The 26,042-nt window shown below is 41.7% G+C and overlaps 1 protein-coding gene and 2 long non-coding RNA genes across 6 annotated transcripts; 2 read left to right on the forward strand and 1 right to left on the reverse strand.

The window, feature by feature from the left end:
- The first annotated feature begins 507 nt into the window (after positions 1-507).
- On the forward strand, positions 508-5,847 carry LOC310657809. Its single transcript, XR_014501957.1, has 2 exons — positions 508-834; positions 2,800-5,847. It is a non-coding gene; the product is annotated as an uncharacterized lncRNA (long non-coding RNA).
- EIF4E (eukaryotic translation initiation factor 4E) lies at positions 4,274-20,773 on the reverse strand. Of its 4 annotated transcripts, none has more exons than XM_083398805.1 (7): positions 20,275-20,773; positions 16,116-16,222; positions 12,776-12,871; positions 11,897-11,960; positions 11,135-11,248; positions 8,750-8,889; positions 4,274-6,143 (listed from the first exon to the last, which is right to left on the reverse strand). In XM_083398805.1, exons 1-7 carry the CDS (start codon positions 20,290-20,292, stop codon positions 6,029-6,031), a joined length of 654 nt encoding a protein of 217 aa, XP_083254931.1. In that variant the 5' UTR covers positions 20,293-20,773; the 3' UTR covers positions 4,274-6,028. The 4 variants fall into 4 exon arrangements, with proteins under 4 accessions (XP_083254931.1, XP_083254930.1, XP_083254933.1 ...); XM_083398804.1 differs by lacking the exon at positions 20,275-20,773 and adding an exon at positions 18,496-19,870; XM_083398807.1 differs by lacking the exon at positions 12,776-12,871 and having other exon boundaries at positions 20,275-20,540.
- On the forward strand, positions 20,202-23,504 carry LOC310657760. Its single transcript, XR_014501905.1, has 2 exons — positions 20,202-20,335; positions 23,162-23,504. It is a non-coding gene; the product is annotated as an uncharacterized lncRNA (long non-coding RNA).
- The last annotated feature ends 2,538 nt before the right edge of the window (positions 23,505-26,042 follow it).

Consider the following 26,042-nt stretch of genomic DNA (forward strand, 5'->3'; position numbering starts at 1 on the left):
CAACTTAAGACAATGTCTTGGTGTTTTGTTTTGAGAAGAAAGTTGGTACCTTCTGAGAAGATGACAAGAAATACCATTGCTAACCATGAGCAGGACACTCAGGACTAATCTACACTAATGAGTTATAGTGTTATAAATGCGTTATAAAAATGTGACACCAGGGGGCACTGTAGAGCAGTCAATGGAAAATTGCATTGAAAGCTATATAATGGGATTTCTTCTTAGCTTTTTTAAAAGATCAGTGTAGAGCCAGCCTGCATTCAATCTGCAACACAAAGAGCCCTGCTTCACTTGCCATAGAGCCATATAATTGTAGAGTTTGAAGGAACCCCAAGAGTCACCTAGCCCAATGTGGGGCTCGAACCCACGACCCTGTTGAAGCAGTTTAATGGCACATGCATCAGTAGCATAAAAAATCATTTTAAAAAATCACAGTAGTGAATTATTTGGGGAGTGAGCCTCCAGAAAAAGCGGAGGTCCTGGAGGTCCTTCCCAGTTTCTTTCCCAATCCAATTCCCTGCCATCTGCCGCAGAAAAATAATAATAAAAAATAAATATAAGTACAGACTTTTCTCTTTGCTTTTTCTCTTTACACTGCCCCCCCCCAAACCAGCTGCATGGTTAGCAGCTGCATCAGGGAGTGGTGATGAGATCTGGAAAATGGGATGGAAGGGACAATGTGAAGCCAATCCTCCACCCCAGCACCACTGCTGCATCTCATACCTGCTTTGAACTGAAAAAGCAGACTGGGAGACCTGACGACAGATCTCCGGCGTTGCGTTTGTTGCAGCCCTTGGCGTCGCTTCCAAAAGCAAACACATGCTCCTTAGCCAGGTTTGTGGTGCTTAAGAGGCAAGAGGTTACAGCTCTCTCGCTGCCTGCACAACATTCTCCCAGTCTCTGAAAGGAGATGAAGTCTCTCACATTGAAAATTATCTTCTCCAGTTTTGGTCCAGCCAGTTTTGGTTTCCTGTGTGTGTGTGTGCAAGGGGGGGGGGCAGGCAGCTTTACCAACCACACATAACCCTTGTACTGTTTCCCACACTGCACTAAACTGACACCAGTATTTTTCCTCCCGAGTTAAAATATTTGCCACACACGTCTGAGAAACTCCTTGGGAGCATTTGGGCACGAGGAAGATGACACCCCTGGGACAAAATTACTGTGTAATTAAGAATCCTGGGATTTATAATGTTTCCAAGGTCAACTCGCATGATCCCTGCTGCTCTCTTTATGTATTTTTCTCTTGGGTGGTAAGTGTTGTGACATTTCAGAAGGCTGGTATTAAGTTTCCCTAAACCATTTTTTCCCTTCTACATTAAAAGCGGGGGAAGGGATTTCTGCTTCAATTTCTTTGCTTTTTGAAAATCGCATTCTACTAAATATCTACAGCTAGCCTAACATTTAACACAGCTGATGGATTATATGCAAGCCCACCATTTGTTAGGATTCTAAGCCCCCCTTTCTGGCAGGGCCCTTAAAAGAAGCACCATTTAAAGAAATATTTTTATGTACTGAAGGTTCAGGATGTTTTAAAACATTTTATACCTTCTTGCAGCTTCCTAAGCCAAATATTACACTTATTGTAGCGACTGCTGAAATGCGGCTGCAAATTACGGAGCTTTTGTTTTAGCACCAGTAATAAAAGCACCAGTACAATGCTGTGGAGCCAGCATTTTTCTTAATTGCCATCTTGTTTTATTAGATGTTTACTAGCCTCTCTCTACCTTAGCTATGGCATCTCTCCCAAGAGACTGCTAGGAACAAACAGCAGTTATTTGCTTTCTCATTATTTCCTAATACTTCAGACACCTGTCTGAGAATTCTCTAAATGGCTGCAGTCCTGAGCTCCTCAGGGATTGCCTGTTCTAGAAGGTTATCGCCCTAGATATTCTGCCAAGACTATGCTGGGTATTCCCTTCTTCCTACGAAATTGAGCAGGGATTAGGCTTTGCTATAGTGCTGGCAGATCAAGGAGAAGTACCAGGCAATATCTTTGTTACGAGGAAGCATGCAATAGGGTTGGGAAAGCTTTTTCAGTCACAGGTGAGGGGCAGAGGCAAAAGTGGTTGGAGCAATAGATGGAATATATACAGTGGTGCCTCGCAAGACGAAAAGAATCCGTTCCGCGAGTCTCTTCGTCTTGCGGTTTTTTCGTCTTGCGAAGCAAGCCCATTAGCGGATTAGCGCTATTAGCAGTTTAAGGGCTATTAACGGCTATTAAAGGCTTAAGGGATTAGTGGATTAGCTGCTAAAAGGCTATTAGCAGCTTAGCGCTTTAGAAAAAGGGGTTGGGGAGCGGAAAAAAATTGCAAGAATCGCAAGACATTTTCGTCTTGCGAAGCAAGCCCATAGAGAAATTCGTCCTGCGAAGCACCTCTGAAAACGGAAATCCCTTTTGTCTTGCGGGTTTTCCGTCTTGCGAGGCATTCGTCTTGCGGGGCACCACTGTACTTCTCTTTGTACAGTAGGTTGCATTCTCTCCAGGCAAAACAGTGAGGTTTTGACATGCGTATGTCAATCCAACATAATCATGCTGTATCACCACCGCTGAACTCAAATCTACATGCCGTCTCTCCCTTTAGGAGACTAGGAAGATGCCCAATGTCTTGCTTGCCCCACAGCTCCTATTGATGTTTATGGGCCACCTTGCTTCAAAACTTGTGGGAAGTGATTTGGTTCATTGTAACAATTTTACTTGGAATCACAACAGCTAGATAATTGGTAGAGTACTTTTAAAAAAATAAAATAATATTAAAATCACTATTAATTACTTAAGATCTCAAATATTCTGTTCAGGTAACAGGAGTACGAAAGAATACACCAGTTGCTGCAGATGTAAAAACGTGCAAATTCACACCTACTGAACCACTAAGAAATTTTGCCTTCATCTTTGTCTATACAAGGACTGGTCTTTTAATTTTGTACATCTCTCACACCCCACACCCCAATAATAAAGACAGCTAACCAGATTACTTAGATGACAGTATTAAAACAGAGCATAAAGCATTGACAGATCACAAGACATATATTTTGTAATTCAGCAGAATCTGGGATGTGCTCAGTGAACTACTTCGCATTTTATGTTGCTTTTATTCCTAGATTTTGAATGCAGAATGTTTTTACAAGAGGGGCTGGGAAAGGAGATATTGGATGAACGTGGCAGAAATCAGAGGGTTTGGAGAAATGAGATATGCAGACACAGGTCTCCAGCCACAAGAACCAGGGCTCCTTTTGGCTGCCCAGCCCTCTACAGGATGTTGTAGAATTAAAAGGAGAAATACGATGGCGGTTAGGAACTTTTTTCAACACACCCATTCTCCACAAGCTGACCAGCACCAGCATCTGGACTTGCCACTACTGTACTGATTACCGAAACTTATTGAAACCAGATGAAAATCTGGTATTTTATTTCCCAAGTGCCAGTATGGCAAGACCACTTGCTGTACTTCTGTGCAACCCACACGGAGACATCTGAAAAATCTTGTTTGCGTATCTCCCACTCTCCTTTCAGGACATACTCAAATGCAGTTTCATTGCACAGCTGTTCTTGCCCTCCTCTGACTCATGTTAGATTTGCAAGAATCAGCTACACTCAAATTTGGGAAACCTGTAAATTAGGATTCTATCACTTATGAGACCAGCAACCAACACATGGCATAGCTTTTCTTATTATTTTAACAACCCTTGCTGGGGGGAGAGGCAAATTTGAACCATGGTGCCTTGAGGGCTGTTGGTTTTTTAAACTGTCTCCCCATGACATTTTGTTAATTAACTTCCCTCAAAACAGGTTTTCTGTCCTGCAAGGGAAAGCATGTTAGTACGGTATCTGCAAGGTCACTCACTCCCCTGCCTGGCAAATAGCAGGTTCAGGAGGGCAATTTCAATTAGAACAGCATCATGCAAAGGGGGGGGGGGGAGAGTTTAACCCCTTCTCTGCACCACCTTCTCAATCCAATTAATCCCCCTCTCCATAACTTGACTTTTTATTATTGATTCTTTTAAAGTATCACTGATCCTAGCTACTTATTTCCTGCATCGTGATTAATTGTACTCGCAGAGGGGGGCTACCCGCTTTAAGCATGGTTTCAATTTGCAGTCAAATCCAAAGCTTGTTAGATCCAGTCCTATGATTGTTGACAAGCATGACTTTTACAAAACCTTACAGACCTCCAGACCAATCACTCTAGTTGGCAACAGTAAAACTTTGGCCAGGAACTCTGTCATTTCATTGTGTCAAATAGCATTAGACATTATTACACACCACATATGCTTTAATACAAGAGTGATTCCATTTATTACAGGGGAGGGGGTAGTATTAACTGCAATAATACAGTATCAGTTTTTATACAAAAGGCTACTTGGGTTCATGCTGGATAGCCTGCAAGAACCAAAAGGCAAAACCAGCACATCTTGGAAAAGGTCTCCCACCACGACATTTACCGTAAGCGTGGCAAATGTCAACCTTAGTATAACTGAAGTTCTACATAACAGAAGAACTGTTTTAGAGACAGTTTTCATATCAAAATGTTCAGATTTTTGTCAGCTAAACACACTCCCAGGATTCCTCAGAACTCCTACTTGGTGCAATAATGGCTGTAGCATCTAGTTACCATGGCCTGTATTTTGGTACAGTACTGAGAAAGTTAACATAACTTGGTGTGGTAACTGGTACCAAACTTCTACTCTCTAAGCCACCACTTCCAGAGCCAGAAAGCCATTTTGTTATAGTTCTGCAAAGTAAATACAGTTTGCTCATTTTCTGACACCCAGTTTATTAGTTCCAGATTTTCTGTTTCCTGTTGTTGCAGTGGCAGGCCAGCTTTCAGCTATTATGTTCCATTGGATTATTCCATTTCTGAGCATGCTGCCCAAACAGCAATGTAATTCACTGAACAGTTAAACAAACATATCCATTTAAGATATAGTCACCGCAATGCAGTTCTGTCTGAAGATAACACTATCTATTAAAATCTAGCACAACTCGAATTAAATGCTACCTTAAGGCTCAACCTCGCCTACTACAGAGGCCGCAATAGAGACCGCCTTATCAGTAGTAGTACAAAACAAGTCAATATAATGAAATAAAAGGACGAATCTACTTGTCTAAAAGACAATTCACTGTACACATTTTATTTACAGTTTTGTACACTGTCTTAATATGAATGGGACTGCGTTTCTATTCGAGCTGTTCTTAAACCAAAGCAAAAATATAACCTAAGGAATACAAAGTGTTAAAATACAGCATAAGATACAAAAAACAGGAATACTATTTCTAGTAAGGAATGTAATTATGGTGTTACATTTTTAAAAATCCACAATTATGTTCAGGAAATCACACAAACATATCACTGATTTGACTTGAAATGCATGAAACTCGTAGCAAAGCTTTGATGTTACAAAATAATTACCAAAGAATGCACAAAATTAATGTTTATTAAACCTTTTGTCATATTCCCAGATAGATCCTTCACCAATGTTACATGAGCAAGAACTGAAATTAGAATATCACTAATGTTATCAGAGAGGGAAACAATAAATTAAATCTAGCAGCCATCAGCATCCATTACAGCAAAGACAATGCTGTATAAAGAAATATTTGCTAGAAAAATGTATGCATCATACTATTCTTTCAAACCAGCAAAACATGTTGCATACAATGCAAAGGTGAAAAAGTAGTAGTTTCTTCCCCTGTAGAAATGGCACTGTTTTTGGGATATATTTAATATAATATTTACTTTCCTAAGAAGCATCACAGAGTGGGCTAGGGAGACCTTTATGGTTTCAGTGGGCAAATGTACTGAAATTCTTTGATTGGATAAAGGTTACTTCAGCCAAAAATGGGGGGAGAAAAACAAACACAGAAGTACAAGACAAAAGCAAATGAGACTTTCACAAATTTAGCAACATTTAGATGGAAATCAGATTTAAATGCAGTCCACTCTGCTTTTATATAGAGGCTTTGGTTCAGCTCCCAAATCTCGATTGCTTGACGCAGTCTCCTATGAAATACTCTGAAGGTGTCTTCTTAAACAACAAACCTATTTTTAGTGGTGGAGCCGCTCTTAGTAGCTGTGTCAGCATGGGACTGATAACCAATCACTATCTTTGGAGGAAGTCCTAACCTTTCTTTGTACACTCTCCTGAGAAATAAAAACATAAAATATCTGTTTAAATAGTATTCAACGGAAGAGAACAAGATGCTAGCTTCACATATGAAAGCTCTCAAATCCAAAAAATTCAGAGAGCTTTATATTATTTTAAATACTAAATTGGCTGTTATAAAAATCTCAAACATCTCAGCAGTCAATTCATACTGTTTTCACATATTCTCCATTTCAACTTTATCTGCCGAATAACTGATGCTATCATCTGACAAATCTAACTGCTCTTCATTATATCCATAATGAATCACCAGGACTCACTATCTCGTAACTTTTTTTAGTAAGCTCTGACTTATCTCTACTTTGAAAGAAAGGCTATTACAGGCTGAATGTCCCTTAAAACCATCTGTCTCCCACTGGCAGCTCACAGCCCACCCCCCTTAAGGTTGGTAGCAGCTGTGACTTCAGCATCATTTTATTTATCTCATTTAGGCTATTTAAGGGAAAAGGCAGAAATAGATCCAAGGGGGCAGAAAACTCTTTCGCCACTAACAGCTACATTAAGGAAGGAAGTTTGGCAAGTGCAGCTTATCACACAAAGGTGAACGTGCACACCTGCCAAATTTCATCTTCTGCACAACAATTACAGGTGAGAAAGCCCCGATTACATCCTTTGAATAATGGGAAGCTGGTCTCATTTTGTAGGCTGGAGGTCTGGACTGAGATCGCTGTCGAGATCAGGGATCTTCAAGCTTTTCAGACCCAGGACTCAGTTTTAACCCAAATAAGCATCTGGGAACCCATTATTTAACCTTTTACCATATTTGCATGGTGACTGTGCTACTGCTGCAACCCACATTGAATCAGGCCCGTAACCTAGGGGGTCCAGACCCTCCAGCTGGCTTAGATAAAGTTAATTCATTCACTAGAACATGCACAGCTGTAAGTCAGGCATATTGTAGTGCAGTTCTCAAAATAGAATCCTATTCCAATACTAATTGCAATGCTTCACAAGCCTACTCAGAAGTCCCTTTTGTACCACGTAAGGGTGCTTAGGTTTGCAGCCAAAATAATGTTTGATTCCTGACATGACCACAGCTATCTCATAACATTTGCACAAAGTTTTATTGGCTCTGACACAAAACTTCTATTTTCAGAGAAATGTGGCCAGTCTTAACTTTACAGAACACCTTTGATTTATTCAACCCATTCAATGACAGCAATTACAAGTAAGTAAGTGTATGTCCAATTTATTCAACCCATTCAATGACAGCAATTACAAGTAAGTAAGTGTATGTCCAATAGTGGACAATATGCTGTATGCACGATAAATGCAGATGCTTGCAACCACAGTTTTCCTTTCAATAAATACTCATTCCAAAGTCTATGTATTTCCAAATCCATGTTCATGTGGCTTCAATGGATTTAATATACTTTCATAGAATTTAAATATACTCTGAATTAAACCTCCTCATTCTGTAATATGTAGAATATAAAGTCATAGGGTATATTTCATGCTTAAGCAACACTATAATCTCCAATCTTTTGCAACTGAAATTAGTACCCACTGTGAAACTGTCCAGAAACAAACCATTACATCATACTTGTGAAAGAGTAACAGTTTCAGCTGAACATTCCCAAGAGGATGGAGTTGTTTCAATTTCCTTCATTATCCTTGGTATCAATGGAAACAGGCTGCAGATCTATGCACATTTACCTGAGACTAAGTTCCACTGAACAGAGTAAGATTTCTGAGTAAAGATTATGAGAATGTATAAGATTAGGCTGCACATAGTGGAACAGTGTAGGCATCATGATAAGTCATGGTTTACTGTGATGGGAATGAGCCGCAATAAGTTTGGGGCTTATACATTTCCATTCCTTCTCCAGTGTGCCCATGGAGGAGATGGGATGCTCTTGCTTCCATTTGCAATTAACTGCAGTTTAGCATTACATCCATACTCTTAACAGTGGTTAATTATGGTTTTTTTGGAAACAAACAAACTTCATATTACATGCTTTGAAATTTGCAAACCATCGTCAGTATTAGCCAGTTAGTTGGATTTGGACAAAACAAGCTACCTTTCTTTAAAAAACAAAAAACACTGAAGTAAAAGCTTTTGATCTTCTCCTTGGAGTAATGCTGGAGGAATTGGAAAGTGTCTGTGCTCAAGCCTTGCAACATATTGTTCCTATCACAATAAGCCATGGTTTATAGCAGAGGTGGGAAATCACTTTTGTCCACTGGGCTGGGTCAAGAAGTGGCCACCCCTCTGTGGGCTGTTTTTGACTGTCAGGCAAATCCAACCACTTGTAAATAACCTGCTGTCATGGTGTCAAGAGGACCTGAGTCTGCCAGCCATCAGCAGGACTTGTATTCCGTGCTCAAGCCTTGCTGCAAAGGAACAATTGGGACTATATTCAAAGTCTCTTGTTACTTTGTCACCACAGCTTTACCAATCCCACACCTTTGTCATAGGGTGTCAGGTGATCAATGGGTCGGCATGGCTGGACTTGTAAGGCTCCTAATTTGACCCACAGATCAGTAATTCCTTCTGCCTGGTTTATAGCGATGTCTGAACCAGCTCTACATGTAGGGTATTCTTAGGAAGACAGTATACTGCAGTTTATTCAGCATAACTTACCCTATATGTGTAACAGCGTCCCTGTTTTCACATTCAGTAGTCCATATTGCTATTTTATCACCCTTGGCTCTAACATTAACAACTGCTCCACATACATCATCGCTGTAGTCATCAAAGGACTCTCCAATAAGGCACAACAGCTATAAAAGAGTAATAGACCATTAAACAATCTAAATAGAAACAGACAACCAAATGAACGGAAGAAAATGAACACTACATAAGACAAGAAACTCTTCAACACTCCCAAGATAACCAATAATATGAAAGCATTTTCAGCTGTCTTTGACAGGAAACCAGAGAAGCCAAACGCATCGGCTTTCTGAAGAACAATGCAGGCAATCCCCGATTTGTGCACCCACAGGCTCTTTACCTGATGAGATTACCACTAAGATCAACCTGTTGCCAAGTGTTTGTAATACTGTGGGCCGCAACTTCCACTTAATTTACTTATCACAACCGTACACAGATGAGGAAAAGTAAATAAATATATGGTGAGTGGGGAAAACCTGTTGTTCCCTGCTCTCCATTTCTTTCCCACACTGGGCAGGTCATGGGTGCATTCTAGGGCCCTCCTGCAACTTTCCCAGGGCCCAATATGCAACCCTTCGCCTTGTGGCAGAGGGTGAGCAGTTCCACACGTTCCCAACTTTGTACAATTTTGCCTTTGGGCACTGACCCCAAGAACTGAACCCTTGCATAAGTGGTGGGCCCACTGTACTCTTTCTTGCCCAGATGCAAGTTCAGTCTGTTTCATCTACCATAGATTTAGAATTGAGATAGTTCTTTGTAGTTGTTCAGTTAAGAGCTAGGTGGTATCAGGGTATTGATGGCAATCAGTTCCAAACTCTCAGCATCTTCAGTTATATGTTAGAAACCACTGGCAATAAACTGAGCTCCAGATAACACCACATTGTCAACCTGAAAGGGCAGAGCTACAATTAAGGACCCTTGGATGGAGAAAGAAATCAAATTACTCAGGAGCCAGACCAAATGTCCCTACTAGCCATCTAAACTGGTCCACCGCATCAAAAATAACAAGAAGTCCAAATGTAAATGGGCATGGAGCTAAAGATGTGGCATTCTCCAAAACCCTGAACACAATGTTAATTTGCCCAAGGCAAATGAGGCCAAAATAATCTATGTAACTGCAGCAAGAGGCACCTTCTGACACCCTGGGCCAGAACCATGTCACAAGCAAGTCAGAGACCTGAGTGATTTATCAGAAAACTACCAAACAAATTTGTGTCAAGTCCTATTTACAGATTACTCATACGTAAGAACTGCGGGTGGTAGTGGAAGACAGGAGTGCCTGGCGTGCTCTGGTCCATGGGGTCACGAAGAGTCGGACACGACTGAACGACTCAACAACAACAACAAGGAATGCACACGTTGAAGCAGGAGGCATGTTGGCCCCACCATTGATTTTGTGTAACATGGCTAGCAACCTCTGAAAAGGAGTCCTGTGCTACTGGGTGCTACATGCAAGCAGCCACTCATGTTAAGGGGCTCCTTTTCGGATATCAAGAGCCAGGGAATGCAAATTTAGGGCTGGGATCCACATACAAAAATGCAAGCGTAAGTCTACAGTAAACTGCAAATTCCTTCCACTTTGTTAAGCCCTCATGTGACAACACAAATCCTCTCAAAACAACAGGGTACAGTTTTACTCAGCTGATGAGCAACTTCCTTAGTTGTCTAAAAGGTCTACAAATAGGTACAGTCATACCTCGGGTTGAAGTAGCTTCGGGTTGAGCGTTTTTGGGTTGCACTCCGTGGCGACCCAGAATGCGTTACTTCCGGGTTTTGCTGCTCACACAGACACTCAAAATGACGTCACGCGCATGCGTGGAAGCGGCAAATCGCAACCTGCGCAGACACAGGTTGCGTTCGGTTCAGGATGCGAACGGGGCTCTGGAACGGATCCCGTTCGCATCCAGAGGTACCACTGTACTATGACATACTCAGTAGAATTCAGCATGTGTTGTCCCCTTTGTCCTGCAGTTATTCTACCTGTTGCAGTTTTCAGTGCCATTTTGGGGCGTTTGTTTATGATTGCAAGGGGGAAATCCTATCTATTCCCCTTCACCAAATCAGAATTAGCACTACCACCTCCCCACAACTCCCCGCCTCCCAGAGATCCCATAAGCTTCACAAATACTTGGGGTGGACCATGTTAATGAACCTGGATTCAATGCCTAGGGAACCCATTGAGCAACTTGAACAACTAGTGATCTAAGCATGACAGACACAGCGTCTGTACAAGTTGTTACACCACCACTCAGAGGTAGAAAGAAGTGGCAACTGATGGGTTCTTCAACATGCCTCCTCCCTTCAGGAATTTTGGAACAGTTCATCTCTCAAAATTAAGCAGCACAAAAAACTCACTGTCTCTAGCCAGAAGCGATCAAGGTCACTTCGTCGCTGCTGTTTGTTTAGTGTAATTAGCCACCGTCCTCCTCGTTTATTCTTCTCATCTTCCCACATGGGCTCAATACCATCCTAAAAAGTGCAATTTCAGCAGAAAACAATAAATCTAGATGATGCACAATGCAATATCACTCCATTTTAATGCAGCATTTGAGCCCAGCTATTCTCATGGCATTAAGATTTTAAACTCATCTGTCTTAATACCACCTGCAATGCAAAGGGTTGTACCCAACTATGTTATCCTGTTGGTGCAATAAATTCCAACTGCCTAACAGGACCCCTCTGTTCTGAGGCTTTCCCCAGTTAACTGCAGTAGACTGGGGTGGGGAAAGGCCTCTTGCTTTTGCACTAGTGGAAAGACTTTGTTGGATACAACCAATGTATGGAAAGACTTTCCTACTGCCAGAGAAGTTTCAGGACTAACTAGAAAAAGGATTTCATTTATAGACAGTAGTATGGAAAGAGGCAGTGTGTGGCAAGGCAGCCCAGAGACATTTAAGACCAGCAATTCACACCACACACACACACTAGTGTGTGCCTGAACACATTATAGAAATCAAGTGTCAAGCTATGAATGTGCAACAAGGAAATACTAGACTCTGTGGAGGTGGAGTAGTGTGGTTTACATACAGTCTTAAGACATTTTAAGACAGGGGACCCAAAACTAGTAACATTATTAATAATAATTAACAAGCTAATACTTAAGTTTACTCTGCATACCTTAAACAGTGAGTAGTCGCAACCGGGCATTAAGTTACTAGAGAGCTGGATATGGTTATATAACCTATTTGGAAAAAGCAAAACACAATTAAGAAAGTGAACTATCACAAGCAGTGCAGATTTCACCACGATAAATCAGGCTAGCATCTTAAATTTTAGGGTGCTTTCATTAGGAATATAAACTTATTCTCAACAATTAATTTCACGGCATTGGGGGGGGGGATAATTAAAAATTAAATCCAGTCACATGTGTATAAGATAAGGAACGCTGACAATGTAAGACAATTGCTTCTACATTTTTATTACCTGAAATGTTTAGACAAGGGTTGCTAACCTGTGGTTCCCATTGGACTCAACTCCTATCAGCCCCATGGTCAATTGTCAGGGATGAAAGGAGTTGTAGTCCAGCAACATCTGGTGTGTCACAGGTTAGTCATCCTGACTTAATAAGCATAGCTCATAGGAGTCCCCAATACTTGATAGGTACTGAAGCTGACTGTTTAAAGTTCTCCTACGTTGGTGTTAATTAGTTTCATAATCAGCTACTTTTTCTACTAAAAAACTCTGAAGGATTTTTAGTCTGTGCCTGCAGAGATTTTCCTGAATTGTGCTTCATCTGTCAATTTTAAAAAATCAAGGTATTTGCCAGATCCCTTTCATTCAACTTACTAGGTTCCCTCTTTTTCCTTATGTCATCCTGCATAATGAACAGAAAGGGGGAAATTCAAATTTCATGTTTAATTGAGTTTTGAAAAATGCAGTATAAACCTTCCCACAGAGGTTCTGAGCTAGTGTACAGGCTGATTTAAAAAGCTACACATTACTATAAAGAAATACTTCAAGAATGAATGAGACCGGCATCTAAGAAGCTTCACTTACGCCCAAAAATCTTCAACAGTATCAAACTTTGAGATCAGACGAAGATTTGCTTGCCAGGTTTTACTTTTGTCATTTTTAAAGAACCAGAGCGCCCACCTGAAAAAATATTGATTTCTTGTTAGGCTACTATGTTTTATTATCCAGTGTCCTATTACGACTAAGAATAGTAAGGACTTAAAAATCATACAGCATAGAAGAAATTTAGGAAAGAAAATTATAGATAGCAAGAATGCCCACAGGTTTAATTTTCAGATCCCACTGAACTGGGCAAGGTACTGAGGCTCTAGATCGCAAAGCTGACGGAGAAAGAATTTGATGGAAGGCCAATATTTATATTTAGATATAATGAATGCTTACCTAAGAAAGAAAAGGGGGGGGGGGTGAGATTATAAATACTGTTATTTCCAAAATCCAATCTCCTTCTGAAAACATATTCTGGAGTAAAGCATATAATCTGAAGCATGCTTTCTGAACAATTTATATACCTCAACCTAGTTAGTGGCATTCCATGGGGAGCAGTAAGCTTCTGTATCTGTACAACTAGAGGTTGCTTGTGCAAGTTCCTGCCAACCTAGCAGTTCGAAAGCATGTCAAAGTGCAAGTAGATAAATAGGTACCGCTCCGGTGGGAAGGTAAATGGCGTTTCCGTGCGCTGCTCTGGTTCGCCAGAATCGGCTTAGTCATGCTGGCCACATGACCCAGAAGCTGTCTGCGGACAAACGCCGGCTCCCTCGGCCAATAAAGCGAGATGAGTGCCGCAACCCCAGAGTCGGCCACAACGGGACCTAATGGTCAGGGGTCCCTTTACCTTTACCTTGTGCAAGTTACCCTCTCTGATCCTAAAGTCAGGGCTGCATGTATAGTGTCTAAAAATGTAAACTCCTGGTGATCAGGTGCATCAAGACTGGATTCAGTCCACCATTGCTGCTGCTTCTCACTAACTGACTGATCAATACCACTTTAGCTTTAAGAAGAAGTGCTTTGTGCACAGTGCAGCTGCTATATATGTACTTCTTTGGATGGGGATACTGCTCTAGGCAAAACTTCAGAAAGCACATAGAATCAACAGACTTGAAGAGTTGCTGAGTATTGTTCTGTGAAGTTATACATTCTACTCAGTCAACCACTCAAGGACTGCAATATCAATATTCTTATTTCACTAGAGCTATTTGGGGTGTGCTATTTTAAACTACTATTGAAAATGCAACAGAGCTTCAATACATTCAGAAATATCTGAGCTATCCAAATTAGAATAACCAAGAACAATGTTTTTACAGGGTCACACTGACCTGGGACAAGGGGATTTGATTAGAGAAATTTGGGGGAAGCAACCTATTTTGGTAATGAGAACCTAACACCACACCAGCACCATCGTATCTTTTACCAGCTGTATCTCATCTTAAAAGTGTCAGGAAACTGCAGCAATGCATGTCTTTCAGCAAGAGGAAAGGAAAAAATCGTAAAGCAGGATTAACAATGGACTAAAAAAAAGGTAGAGTCTCTTGCTCCTAGCAGTTTATCTCCTGAAACAAGAAAATCTGTAAACTGAAGCCATTAAATTCTAAAAGCACAGATTTCATTACACATTCGTATGTGTTTTAAGCTATGAACACATCATATTCTGATATCTATGTTACAACCCTCTCAGTGCCACATTATATTAGTTGTAAACCCACATATTGTAATACTTAAGAGACAATATAGTATTTGCTAAGGGGTAAACAATGGGATCGGATTGTGGTCTATATGCTCTGTATCTGGACTTCCTACAAGTATCTGACTCGCCCTGCTGGCAACCAACTCTTGGTCTCATCCAGCCAGGCTCTTATGAAAACTGCGTTCTCACCTAAGGCACTGAGTAGGTCGAATGGACATCAATAATTAAAAGACTATTCCCTTAATCATTCACAGTTAAATGAAGTGAAATATAACTTTCAAAAGTTTTATTATCAGTATTATTAATAAATATTTTGTTTATGATGGTTTAGCAGTATAAAAGATTCAGGTAGGTAGCCGTGTTGGTCTGATGCAGTCAAAAAATAAATTATCCAGTAGTATCTTATAGACCAATTAAGTTTGTTCTGGTATCTGAAGTAGTGTGCATGCACTCGAAAGCTTATACCAGAACAAACTTAGTTGGTCTATAAGCAATATAAAAGTCTTCTTAAACAAAACAAAGGCAGTCCTCAGAACGCAGCCCATATTTTAAAAGTTGAAAAGATTACTTCAGAAAAGGTTAAAGCAGATTCTAACTTGGTTCAAATGAAACATGTGCGAGAGCAGCCTAGAACCTTTGAAAGCTTTCTAGGAAGGTAGAAGTGTTACCTGCAATGCTGAGGTATTGCAATTAAAGTTATGAGAAAGGAGATTCTAACTAAATATCATGAATAATTTTCTGACTGTAACAGCTCTTTGACAGTGGAACAGACTCCCTTGGGACTCTCTTGGAGGTTCTTAAGCTCGATGGCCACCAGTCATGGATGCTTTACTTGAGATTTCTGCATCACAGGAGGTTGGACTAGATGACTCTTGAGGTCCCTCCCAACTCTACAATTCTAGGATTTTATGAAATGTTGTGGGCATCCATCTGTCTTAAGAGACAATGGAATGTGCTTCTGGGATGAAGTCAAACCCCTGGAAAATCACAGCACCTGCTGTGGCTGCATAGACTAGAAACTCATAACTGGTTTTCCAGTGTTCTTTTTGCTGCTTTAACAGTACTGAAGTGTCCTCTCCAGGGCTGCCCCTCTTTCGTCCTGTTTGAAACAAGAGCTATTTATCATGCAGCAATACTGCTGTTCAAAGCTCTACACCAGGGGTCTGGAACCTCCTGCCCGCAGAACTCCTAATTTGAACCACAGGGCCATTCTTCCCCAGCCATGCTCACCGTACGCCATATGAGATCATGTGTGGTACAGGTGATGTTGCATCTTCCAAGGGGAGTGTTATTGTAGGTCAGCAGTCAGTCGACTCCCAACTGCACCAAATGTAAGCCATGCTCCTGATTATTCCTTTGCATTCGGCACACAAATTATCACCAAATTCAAGCCATGCTGCTGAGGTTAGGTCCCTTGTGTGCACTACAAGCCAGATCCCAGCTGCTTTACAATCTTGTTTGCACGGTTGTAAAGGTAGAAGGCTCCCCTTTTACAATTTCTTGAAATACATCCACTTTATACTTGTTTAGTCCATCATAAAGGTTAGATTTTTATTTTCATCCTTTAGTCAAAAATTGCAGTAAAACAAGTTTTCACAGGAATTTGCAAACAATGTTTTAAATGTAATTCATATCTGTAAGTTATAATATTCTATTATATCATTCAAAGGAAACATGTCTCACCTGTTTTGTAATGGATGCTTAACGTATGGTTCAGGACTGACTACCTCCTGACTTGCTGGTGTCTCGGGTTTCTCTTCTTCTGAAGTCTGAGGGTTAGGAGTGGTTTCCTATATAAACAAAGTACAAAGTTGACTTGTTGCATGTTTACTATTCTGATAAAACTATGTTGCATAGGTTTTCCTTTTTGCAGGATAAGCACATCCAAATATACTTCCAACTCCTAATAATAATGAATTTGACCATGATTTTGCAAATGTGGACACTGTACCATTAGAGTTAGAATACCTTCTTCATGTGGAGGACAAGGGTATTCTTCTCACACAGTTGTAGGTACATAAAAGCAGATTATCAAAATCAGGGCCAGCCCAAGACATTTTGAACCTGAGGAGAACCACAAAATGGGGCCCCTTTCCATGCCAGAGAAGGAAGAATGAGTGAAGATCTACATAGGGATTTGCTGCCCCTGTGGATCCTGCCAGCTGAGGCAGGTTACCTTGCCCCATGGGTGGGTTGGCCTTGGCTCAGGATCTCTATGGATGTGTGGAAATGTGTGGAAATGTCACTCCACAATGCAACATCAATTTACTTAACAAAATCTATACACCAAGCAATTATAATAGAACACCCAAGTGGTTTATAAAAAATAAAACATTAAAATTGTAAAAGACAATTACATTTGTTTTGTTTTTTTAAAGCAAACTATAATTACTATTTCTCAGTGAACATCACAGTCGGTTCCATTGCAATTAGGCTTCATCCTAACTCTCAAGGAATTTGTCTAGATCCAAAGGGCGACAAGATCTTGAACACTGATACCAGTGTACCTCTTCAATAACAGATAGCCCTATCTGGTCATAATGTAGCACATACTCCATTTGTATATTGCACAGGGGGTTCCATTCCACAGATGGCATATACTGTATACACAAAAAAATTGTTTAGTCGAAACACCCCGCTGAAACTGCCCCTGTACAAGCAGTCTTACATTCCAGAGTTGGCGCCTAACAGGTCTTACACCCCCCCCCTTTCCGCCTTGGTTACTGGGCTCTAAGAGGCTCTCTCACAAACTTTGGGAAGATGTCGCAAGAGCCTCCCAGAGTCCAGTAAGCAAGGAGTAGAGCGTAAAACCTCTTTCCGTGTTAGAAAAACCCTGCACAAAAAGAGCTTTTAAACTCTGTCTTTTATTAATTTGTGCAATTTCAACTAGACAGCCATCAACCATGTAAAGTCGTAATTGCATAAGGTGAACATGCCTAAGTTGAGAGTCAATTGTAAATTAAATTCACAATTTCAGTGGTGCCACTGCCGCTCTGCTAGATTTTTAAAAGCTTTGTAACATTTATTTCTTTGTTTTTATTTATTCTTTTTATATCCCACCTTTCTTCCAAGCAGATCAAGATGGAGTACAGAGTTCTCCATCTCCTCATTTTATCCTCCCAAGAACCCAATGAGGTATCTTAAGTTGAGAGAATGTGACTGGCCCAAGGTCACCCTGTGAGATTCATGACTGAGTGGAGATTCAAACTCTGGTCTCCAAGATCCAAGTCCAACATTTCACACTGCCTTTCTTAACCACTAAACTGCCCCAGCATATGAAAATATGGCAGGATTAAGTAATTATTGGGTTCTGTTATGCCATTTTCTATCTTAATTTGCAAGACATGACAATATGATGCTGAAAGCTGTTTACTAAACTTAAGACTATACACAGCTACATGTTCGGACCTTAGTAAATTTGAGACCACACAGAAACAGGAGACACAACGGACTGGATCAATATTAGGTTATTTGATCTTTGTTCCCACTGAAATCAATGTGCAAACTTACTCATAAATAATTTAGGTCCCATTGATTTCAGCCTATCTTAAGTAAGAATCCAGTCCAGTGAGTCAAGAACTCTGGGCAGTCCCAAGAAATGTGGTCTTATTACTAGTTACCACTCCTCAACAAATCAAGATTCTGAACCTGAAAGGAAGCTACTTCTAGAAACTGAAGATGGTTTAAAAAATAAAGCCAATTATGACAATATAAATTTAAAATTATTTGTGTCATTGCCAGATAATCCAAGTATCTGTCTGCTGACAATGGTCTTCAAAACTATGTCAATTAAAATTAGTAAACAGAAAATAGCAATTTGACACTGCCAGCACAGGTACTGATGAAACACTTATTTATCACCTGCATTCTTTGTTGTAATTACATGCTTTAATCTGCCCATCACACTCTTCCTTAAGAATGCCTTTGAACAATCCACATCATATAGTCATAATCTCTTCAGCTAGGAATCCAAGTTACTCATATCCAACTGTGGCAACTAGCAACAAAATTAATGCTGGTGCATAAAACCTTACAGATACAAAACTAAAGACTGAATACTTACCCTTCCAATACTACATGGTCCAGAAAGGTTTTCAATCATGGTGATGAATACCTTGCAAAATATAGTACTTTAAAACAAGCCCCCTTCAAATGCCCCACATACAGTTGTGCTTTGGACGATGATGAAAGTGACAAAAATGAGGAACTTGTTAAAACTGGGAAATATCAGAAAATGAGCTTTCAAGTGATTGGGTACTTAAGAGTATGAATTTGGGTACTTAAGATTATTGTAATTATGGATCACTCCATAGTTATTCTGTTTCTTTGATGCTTAGGAAGCAGCTTGTATTAATGCGTATGGACTAAGAAAAATAATACATTTTAAAACTATGCCTACTCTTGAAAATTAGGTTAGCAATAGAATACATTTTCCTAAAGGCAACTGCAGAGGGGCATACTGAATTCATGCTACAGCCAGGCAAGACTCAGTCCTTCAGTAAAAGGTTGCTATTCTAAGACACAAGTTTAACTTGCTCCTGCTGCCTATATACAGTGTCAGAACCAATTTACAGGGCTACTTGGCTCATAGCCTGAGTTTCCCCCAGCACAAATGTTGCTAAATGAGCTGTCATAGTCCTCCACCTCACCCCCCCCCCAAATCCTGCTTTTGAACGTTACCACTCCACCCACATTGGGATAGGTGGCACTGACAAGCAAAGAAATTTGTTTTGAAATTAACGATTTAAGCGATCTTTTGGTCACGACAAATGTGTAAAGCTAGGGTGTCGGGTAGGGAGAAAGAAAAAGAAAGCAGACACCAAGGTGTGGGGGTGATTTGTATGGAAGAAGCTCAACTTTGGGCCAGTCTTCCGTTCGCAAGCAACAGATTCCCAAGGGCTTTAGGGGAGGTCCGGGGAATCTGAAAGCTTGTTCTTCCTGGCCGATCTTAAGGAGCGCCCCATGGCCACGTTTCCCTTGCGAAATACTGGTGTGAAAGAAGGAAGGCGAGAGCGGCCGGCGTGCGCATACTAGGCCCGGGACCCCCCGAAAAAAGGTGGCGTCTTCTACCTCAAGGACTGGGGCGGCATGAAACGCTCTCGGGGTGTGAAAAGAGAAGGCGGCGACCACTAGGCAAGCCGGCCTCAGCCCCAGCCTAAGAGAGGAATAGGCCGCTGAGGGAAACGTGGGGATGGGGGAGGTGCCACGGCGCCGTGTGGCGCCTAGCAGGGCAAGAATTGACGAGGGAAGGAGAAATAGGGAGGTTTTTGAGCGGGGCGGCCGAAGGGAGAAAGCGGCGGGAGCCTCTGAGCCGGCACGCGACGCCCCCGACCACGCCAAAAACGAAGAAGTTAGGTCCTCGCCCCCACCCGTAGGGCACGCTCTCGCCCGCCTCCCTCCCCTCACACGGGCCCTCTCGGGTCTCCTCTCTCCCCCGCCTCACGCGACCCCTCCCCTGCCGCCCCTCAACGCCCCCGCCCAAGCTGTGACGGCACAATCCGGCTCGCGCTCGGAACCCGCCTAGACCCCCCCCCCGCCACGCGCCCCTCCTCGCCCCCGCCCTCCGACCCCGCTCGACTACTCCCCTCGAGTCACCTCATCGCACGCGCCGGCACCTTCGGCTCGCCGTACACGCGCGCGCGTCACACAGACACACACACATTGCCAGGCCGCCGCCGCCGCCCCTTCCCTTCCTTCCCTCTTTTTTTTACCCCTCCGCTAGGATAGTCTCCCTCCGCCACGGTCGCCTTCTGCCCCCGCCAGGCCTTTCCCCGGCCCCTCCGGAAGCCGAGAAGGAAGGCGCTGGGTCGGAGAGGGAGGAAGCGGGAACGAGGACACTCACCGGTTCCACCGTCGCCATCTTAGATCGCTCTGATCGTACAAGCGCGGAGGGGAGGGGAGAGGTAAGAAGGGGGAGGCGGATAACAAATCAGGTTCGAAAGCGATTGGCCGGCGGGGCGTCACGTGGGGGCGACGGCCGTTTTGGCGGCTCGGCGCGTGCGTGCGTGGGGTGGGGGCCACTGCGGGGAGGGGTCGGTGTCCGGGGCTGGAGGGAAGGTGAAGCGGTGGCTTCTGGGAATTGTAGTTTCCGGTGAAGTTTTTTCCTCCACTTCCTTCCTTCCTTTTCCCCTCCTCCTCCTCCTCCCCGCCTCCCCCTTTCAGGAGAGACAGTCACGTGGGAAAGGCAGACAGGGGCATGTCAGGCTGAGGCGGCGCTGCTCGGAACGGCAAAGTGACCCCTAGAGTCCGAAAGCGGCAACTGCAGAATCTGTCTGCGTCTCGCCACTGAGGCTTGGCCGGACGGGCCGCTTGTCCCTCTTTCTGTCATGGAGGTGTCAGCATGTGTGATGCAAGCCCCTCCTCATCCCTCAAGTCACCGCCATTCACATCCCCATCCAAAATCTGATTGGTGGGCAACAGACGAGTAATCCACCGGCGCGGCTGCCTCACCATTTCCACACGTGATAAAAATATTCACATTTATCCGACAATTTACCGACCTGCGGCGTCTAATCGGACGAGGCAGCCCGTCTGCCTTGATCTGTGTGCCAGAAACAAGCAAAATGCACTGAAATGCTATAGACAGCTCGGTCGGTAGCACATGAGACTTACTCTCAGGCAAAAGATGCATTGCAGGGGGTTGGACTTCATGGTCCTTTCCTACTCTACATTTCTATGATGGTTATTTTAAGGTGGTTCTTTTCTCAGCCTTAAAACACAAGCCTCCCTAGAACTCAGGAACAGGGATGCTCATCTGCAGAAAGAATATTTTTCCTGCCCCCTTGCCAGATGGGAAGATGAAAATTGCAAGGGGCTGGGGGGAGGAGGGTAGTTGTTGACAATTCCATGGATATTTCTCCACACTCTGTAATACGTAAACAAATAGTTAAAGAGGAATGCTGGCATCCTTCAGAGATGAGGCACTCTGCTTCGCAATCAAAGGCAATCTGTCGTTAAATCGACTTTTTAAAACCTCCTGGCTAGAAGAGAAAAGGATTCTGCAAATTTGGAATACTTAATCATCAAACCCTTCAAACAATGTGTTCCATTCAGGGGAAAGGCACTAATGGTCATTTAAAACAGAAACCAACATTAGCTACCTAACTTTAGGACAGATTTGTGTAATTCAGGAGTGGGACTTACACACCTTCTGCACCATGGTGTAACTTGGTAGGTGGGTTCCTCCACAATTTTAATCCCATTTTAAAGTCATCTAAGAGAGCCATCCAAAAGCCTGCCAGAGCTGGCCTGAGGGGCTGTTGAAAGTGACATTAAGGACTTCTCTTCTAGGGAAGGCCATTGGAGTAGTCTTAGCCTGCTAGACGACTCCTGATATACCTCCAGAAATCTGGAGACATAGAATAGATGCCCTGTTGGCAGTATTCCACTTGGTGTGTGAAGCAAAACTGGGGTATGCCAGGCGAATCCAAGGATCCTAATCCCCTTCACTAACACATTCCCTCAAAGAGCCCTGAATTACCCTAGCTCTGGAGTCTGCAATTACCCACTGACTACCAAATTCCTTCTCATTAAAAGTTGCTGCTCCAGCTTCTGCCCTGGCCACAGCAAAGTAGCAGGATTTAGGAAGCAGTAGCTCTGCTACACCAGGACTATAACCAGAGTTGTAATCTACAATCACATTATGCTTTGTGAAATTTGCCAGTCAATTGCTTTGAACGACACCTCAAGCTCTCCATGGCAAAACCAAGCATATGGAAACAATCAGTTGAAATCCCTAAAATGTAACGTTTTATTTTTATTCATCTATTTAAAACATCAAGACTGCCATCTTAATTACATTTATGTAGGAGTAAGACCCATCAGAGTAAGTTCCAGGCAGGTTGGTATGTGAAGAAGAGCTTCTTCGAGCACTTGGGTTTCCAGTCAACTGCTAGAAGGTTGTATCAATTTACTTTGACAGTGCACTGTTGTTGGTCAGGTTCTCATTTTACAGAAGTGGGTGTTGTGTAGTTAGATTGTTTTCAAAACATTCAAGACATTAAAATAGGACTCTAAACTTCTAAACACTTATGTAGGAACCAGGGCAGGGCTGAAAACTTACAAGTATTTTCCTGGGGGTGGGGGAAGCTGGACAAATCACAATTCAGCACTTTTCAGCTTTTTGGTAGATGTGCTGAAAATCATGTTTGTTTCCAAAGTGATCATCTGCACTACTCTGGCTTCCCTTAGTTAAAAAAATGATATACATTAGTTATTAAGTACTTATTTTCAAATGCCCTTGGGGTGGGAGTAAAATAAGTAATATTATTTTGCATGTTTTAATTCACGAACTTCATCAATATGCCTTCCATTGAAGAATTAAAATCTAACAGTGGACCAATAGCTAGAAGTCACAATGTATTAAGAGCGTTCATAAAGTTATAGATTGATTCACTGTGAAAAAAGAAATATATACTTGCTTGCTTCTGTGAGAAATTTTCAAGGCATGCTGATTCCCCCCCCCCCCCCGTATACTAGGCATGCATTTTATGCAACTGCAAGTCTTGGTGATGTTGCTGCAGCATGCAAACATAGTGCCTATTTGACAGCAAAGGTTGCAGGGATTTTAGCTGGGGCAATCAGAATAAGACCCACTATTTGACTTTTGATTCAAAACCCTAAAATGTATTTTATATAATTGACTTTTTATTTCTATTCTTTGTATATCGTATTGTTGTTTTATTGCTATGGCCGATGGCTGATACAAATAAAGATTCATTCATTCATAGTGCCTGTTTGTACTGGAAGTTTGGAAAGAAGACATTTGTATTATGCAGATCGTTGCATGAAGCATTTTGGAGCTGCTAGAATCAATTTAGAAACACTAAGACTAGCTCATGTTGCTGGGGAACAACTGATTTATTCATCGGATTTTCAGGTGAGCAGATGCTGTTGACAAGATCGGACTGAACCACAATGAAGGATGGGATCTATTCACATACATATTATTATGCAGGCATCGGGACAAGACAAGCCTAGGAAGAATTGTATTCCATTATTATTGTTGGTAGGGCGAAGCTAAAGTCCCATTGGTTTGAACAGGATTCACAACTAAATCTTTACCAGTATTCAGTGGCGCTTTCCCATGCATAAGACAGTGGTGCGATGCAATCTTCTGTAAATTTACTATCGGGCATTACTGTGTTTAGTGAGGCTTACTCATAAGTAAGGTTAAGTTTTGTTGGAATGTGCCTACTCGCTTTTGCTGTGAAACTAGTACAAATGAATGTACTGTACACTGTTCACCCAAACTAGGCAGTTCTTGTTGCCCCTTGAGCAATTGAACCATGAGCGTTTTATTAGAGCTCCACCGCTTTGGAAGGTTTATCAGGAGCATTTGCAGCATTTGTGAAACCGTGTAGTTTGTGGTCATGATCCAATGAAGATTTACATTCACAAAAGCAACAGTGTGTCAGGGTTTATAGTTTCCTCTTGAGCATCTCATCCCTTAAGTCATTTCCATCCTGGTATAATTTTATTGTATCATGCCAGTTTGATTCAAGAGACCTCTAGGTGGCATACAATTCAAAATCCGTAATACAAGCAGTGGCACAAACAAGACACAACCACAGTCGTTACACAGTGCTTATAGCTGCCCTAAAATCTTTTATTAAAATGAGCCTGGCAGATCTCTTGAGGGGGTGTTCTGGCATGTGGTTGCCACCACAGTGAAGGCCCTGTTTTTAGCAGAAACCCATCTGGTTTTACATAATGAAGAAATCTAAAGCAGAGCAGCCCTATAAGATTGTAGTACATGGGAAGGGGGAAGCTTAAAATCTGGACCCTATGAATCTTTTAGACAATCCCTTCCAGGTAAAAGTTGCCCTGAATTTTTGTTTTAATTTGCTTTTATATACTTTCACATTGGTGTTTATTGGTTTTAGTTTGCATTTTGTTTAATGTTATTGTTTGTTTTTGATATTGTATATCCCTTAGAAATTTGTAAAATATTAAGCATTTATACATTCTAATAAATAAAGTGAATTGCAGCTGTTTATATGTGTGAGAAACAGTTTGCATGTGTGAGAAACGGTTTGCAGAGGAACTATATAATAAACCTGATTATGAGTGGATCTGAAAACAGATATGCACCTCTGAATCATAGTCTACAGATCCATAATTCATGAAATGTGGAAGGAATGGGAGGGGGATGTTGAATACATCCTGTTCTCGATGTACTGCCATTATCCAATGTATTTTTGATTAAACTATTATTAGTGACTAGAGAAAATATGTTTTATTATGTACATGCCAGCACAGCATCCTGTTACAACTGACAAGATGGAGTTTGATTGCCACTACTTTAATTTGGCTTCAAGATACACCCCTTTCTGCGAGTTTTCTCTTTATTTTTTCATTTTGTGGAAATTCTTGTGAAAAACTAGAAGAGCATGGCTACGTATATTTCAGGGCTTAGAGCCAAAGTCATTAATATTTCTATTGGAAGATATTAAGTGAAACCTAATGCTGTACAGAGGTTTGGATGACTTGTTCTGGAGGCTGCTTTTGACGGTGCTATTACATATTTTTACATTCTTAATGCTTCACAACATTTTCTATACATTACGTTTGCATCTAATTTGCACAACCCATTTGTTTATTTATTTATAGTATTTTTTACCAGCCCTTCACCATGAGGTCCCTGGGGTGGTTGCAACAGTATAATATATAATATACTGTTGCAGATATGGATTAACAGTTTGGGGGTGTCAAGGCACCCATAACAGAGTTAATGAATGTTAGAAATTAATAAAATGCTAGAATTTGGGACTTTGAAGGGAAGATACCAGGACAGCAGAAAAATACGGGCTAAGCTTCCTTTCCAGGCCAGGGCCTCACCTGGGGTAGAAGTTGCTAAAAATGGCAAAGTCATTAATACATCAAGGGAAACCAACATCAAGTCTACATCTTAGCAGGCTGGGACAGAGGCACAGAGATGGCATGCAGAATGCCTTGGACTCCAATACTGTAGTGCTGTGGGGAACAAGCCCTTCTTCAGATGTAATGCTCTGAGCTCTTTCCAAAGTAGACCCAGGTGTAAATATGTGTACAATAAACTAATTTATTGCTCCTTGATTCCCAGTGGAAACGATCCTGCGTGAGCGCCGGGAATCCCCTGGAATTTTGCTACTGCTCAGCAGAGATTGGTGGTGGCGCACAGCCTTTGTAACAATAATATTAAAACTGCAAACTTAAAATGATATGCACAAGTAAAACCATTATTTATCTCTTTTCCCCCTCCACATGTAATTCCTTGTGATTGAAGTAGAACATCTGGATAAAGGGAAACAGTGGAAGACAATGAAGTTCAGCCAAACATTTGCTTCCTTTTTGATGCAATTCAAAAGTTAATTCAATGCAATTCAAAAGACAATTTTTAATGGACAGCACCCTTAGGTCAAGGGTCAGTTTTAAAATACTGGGGTCCAAAGTGAATGTTAGCATCAAAATGGTGCTGTATCTGGTCTGCTAGTCATGGGTTACCATTAGCCACCACTGCTGTAAGATGTAACACTTTACTGACAAAAGTAATGCATTTCCCCTTTTCCAAGTAAAGCTATCTTTCTAATCAAATCATAAATTATATTATGAAATCTTGCATATCTGATT

The sequence above is a fragment of the Podarcis tiliguerta genome (genome assembly GCF_965153285.1).
Source record: "Podarcis tiliguerta genome assembly, chromosome: 9".
NCBI lineage: Eukaryota > Metazoa > Chordata > Lepidosauria > Squamata > Lacertidae > Podarcis > Podarcis tiliguerta.

What these genes read in the sequence shown, in the direction of transcription:
- EIF4E (XM_083398804.1), bottom strand. Translation starts at nt 18,534, where the DNA reads ATGATTGAAAACCTTTCTGGACCATGTAGTATTGGAAGG. An exon ending in ACTGTTGAAGATTTTTGGGC is followed by an intron (nt 11,961 to 12,775) that starts GTAAGTGAAGCT and finishes TTTTCCAAATAG; the next exon opens with GTTATATAACCATATCCAGC. An exon ending in GACGCTGTTACACATATAGG is followed by an intron (nt 6,144 to 8,749) that starts GTAAGTTATGCT and finishes TTTATTTCTCAG; the next exon opens with GAGAGTGTACAAAGAAAGGT.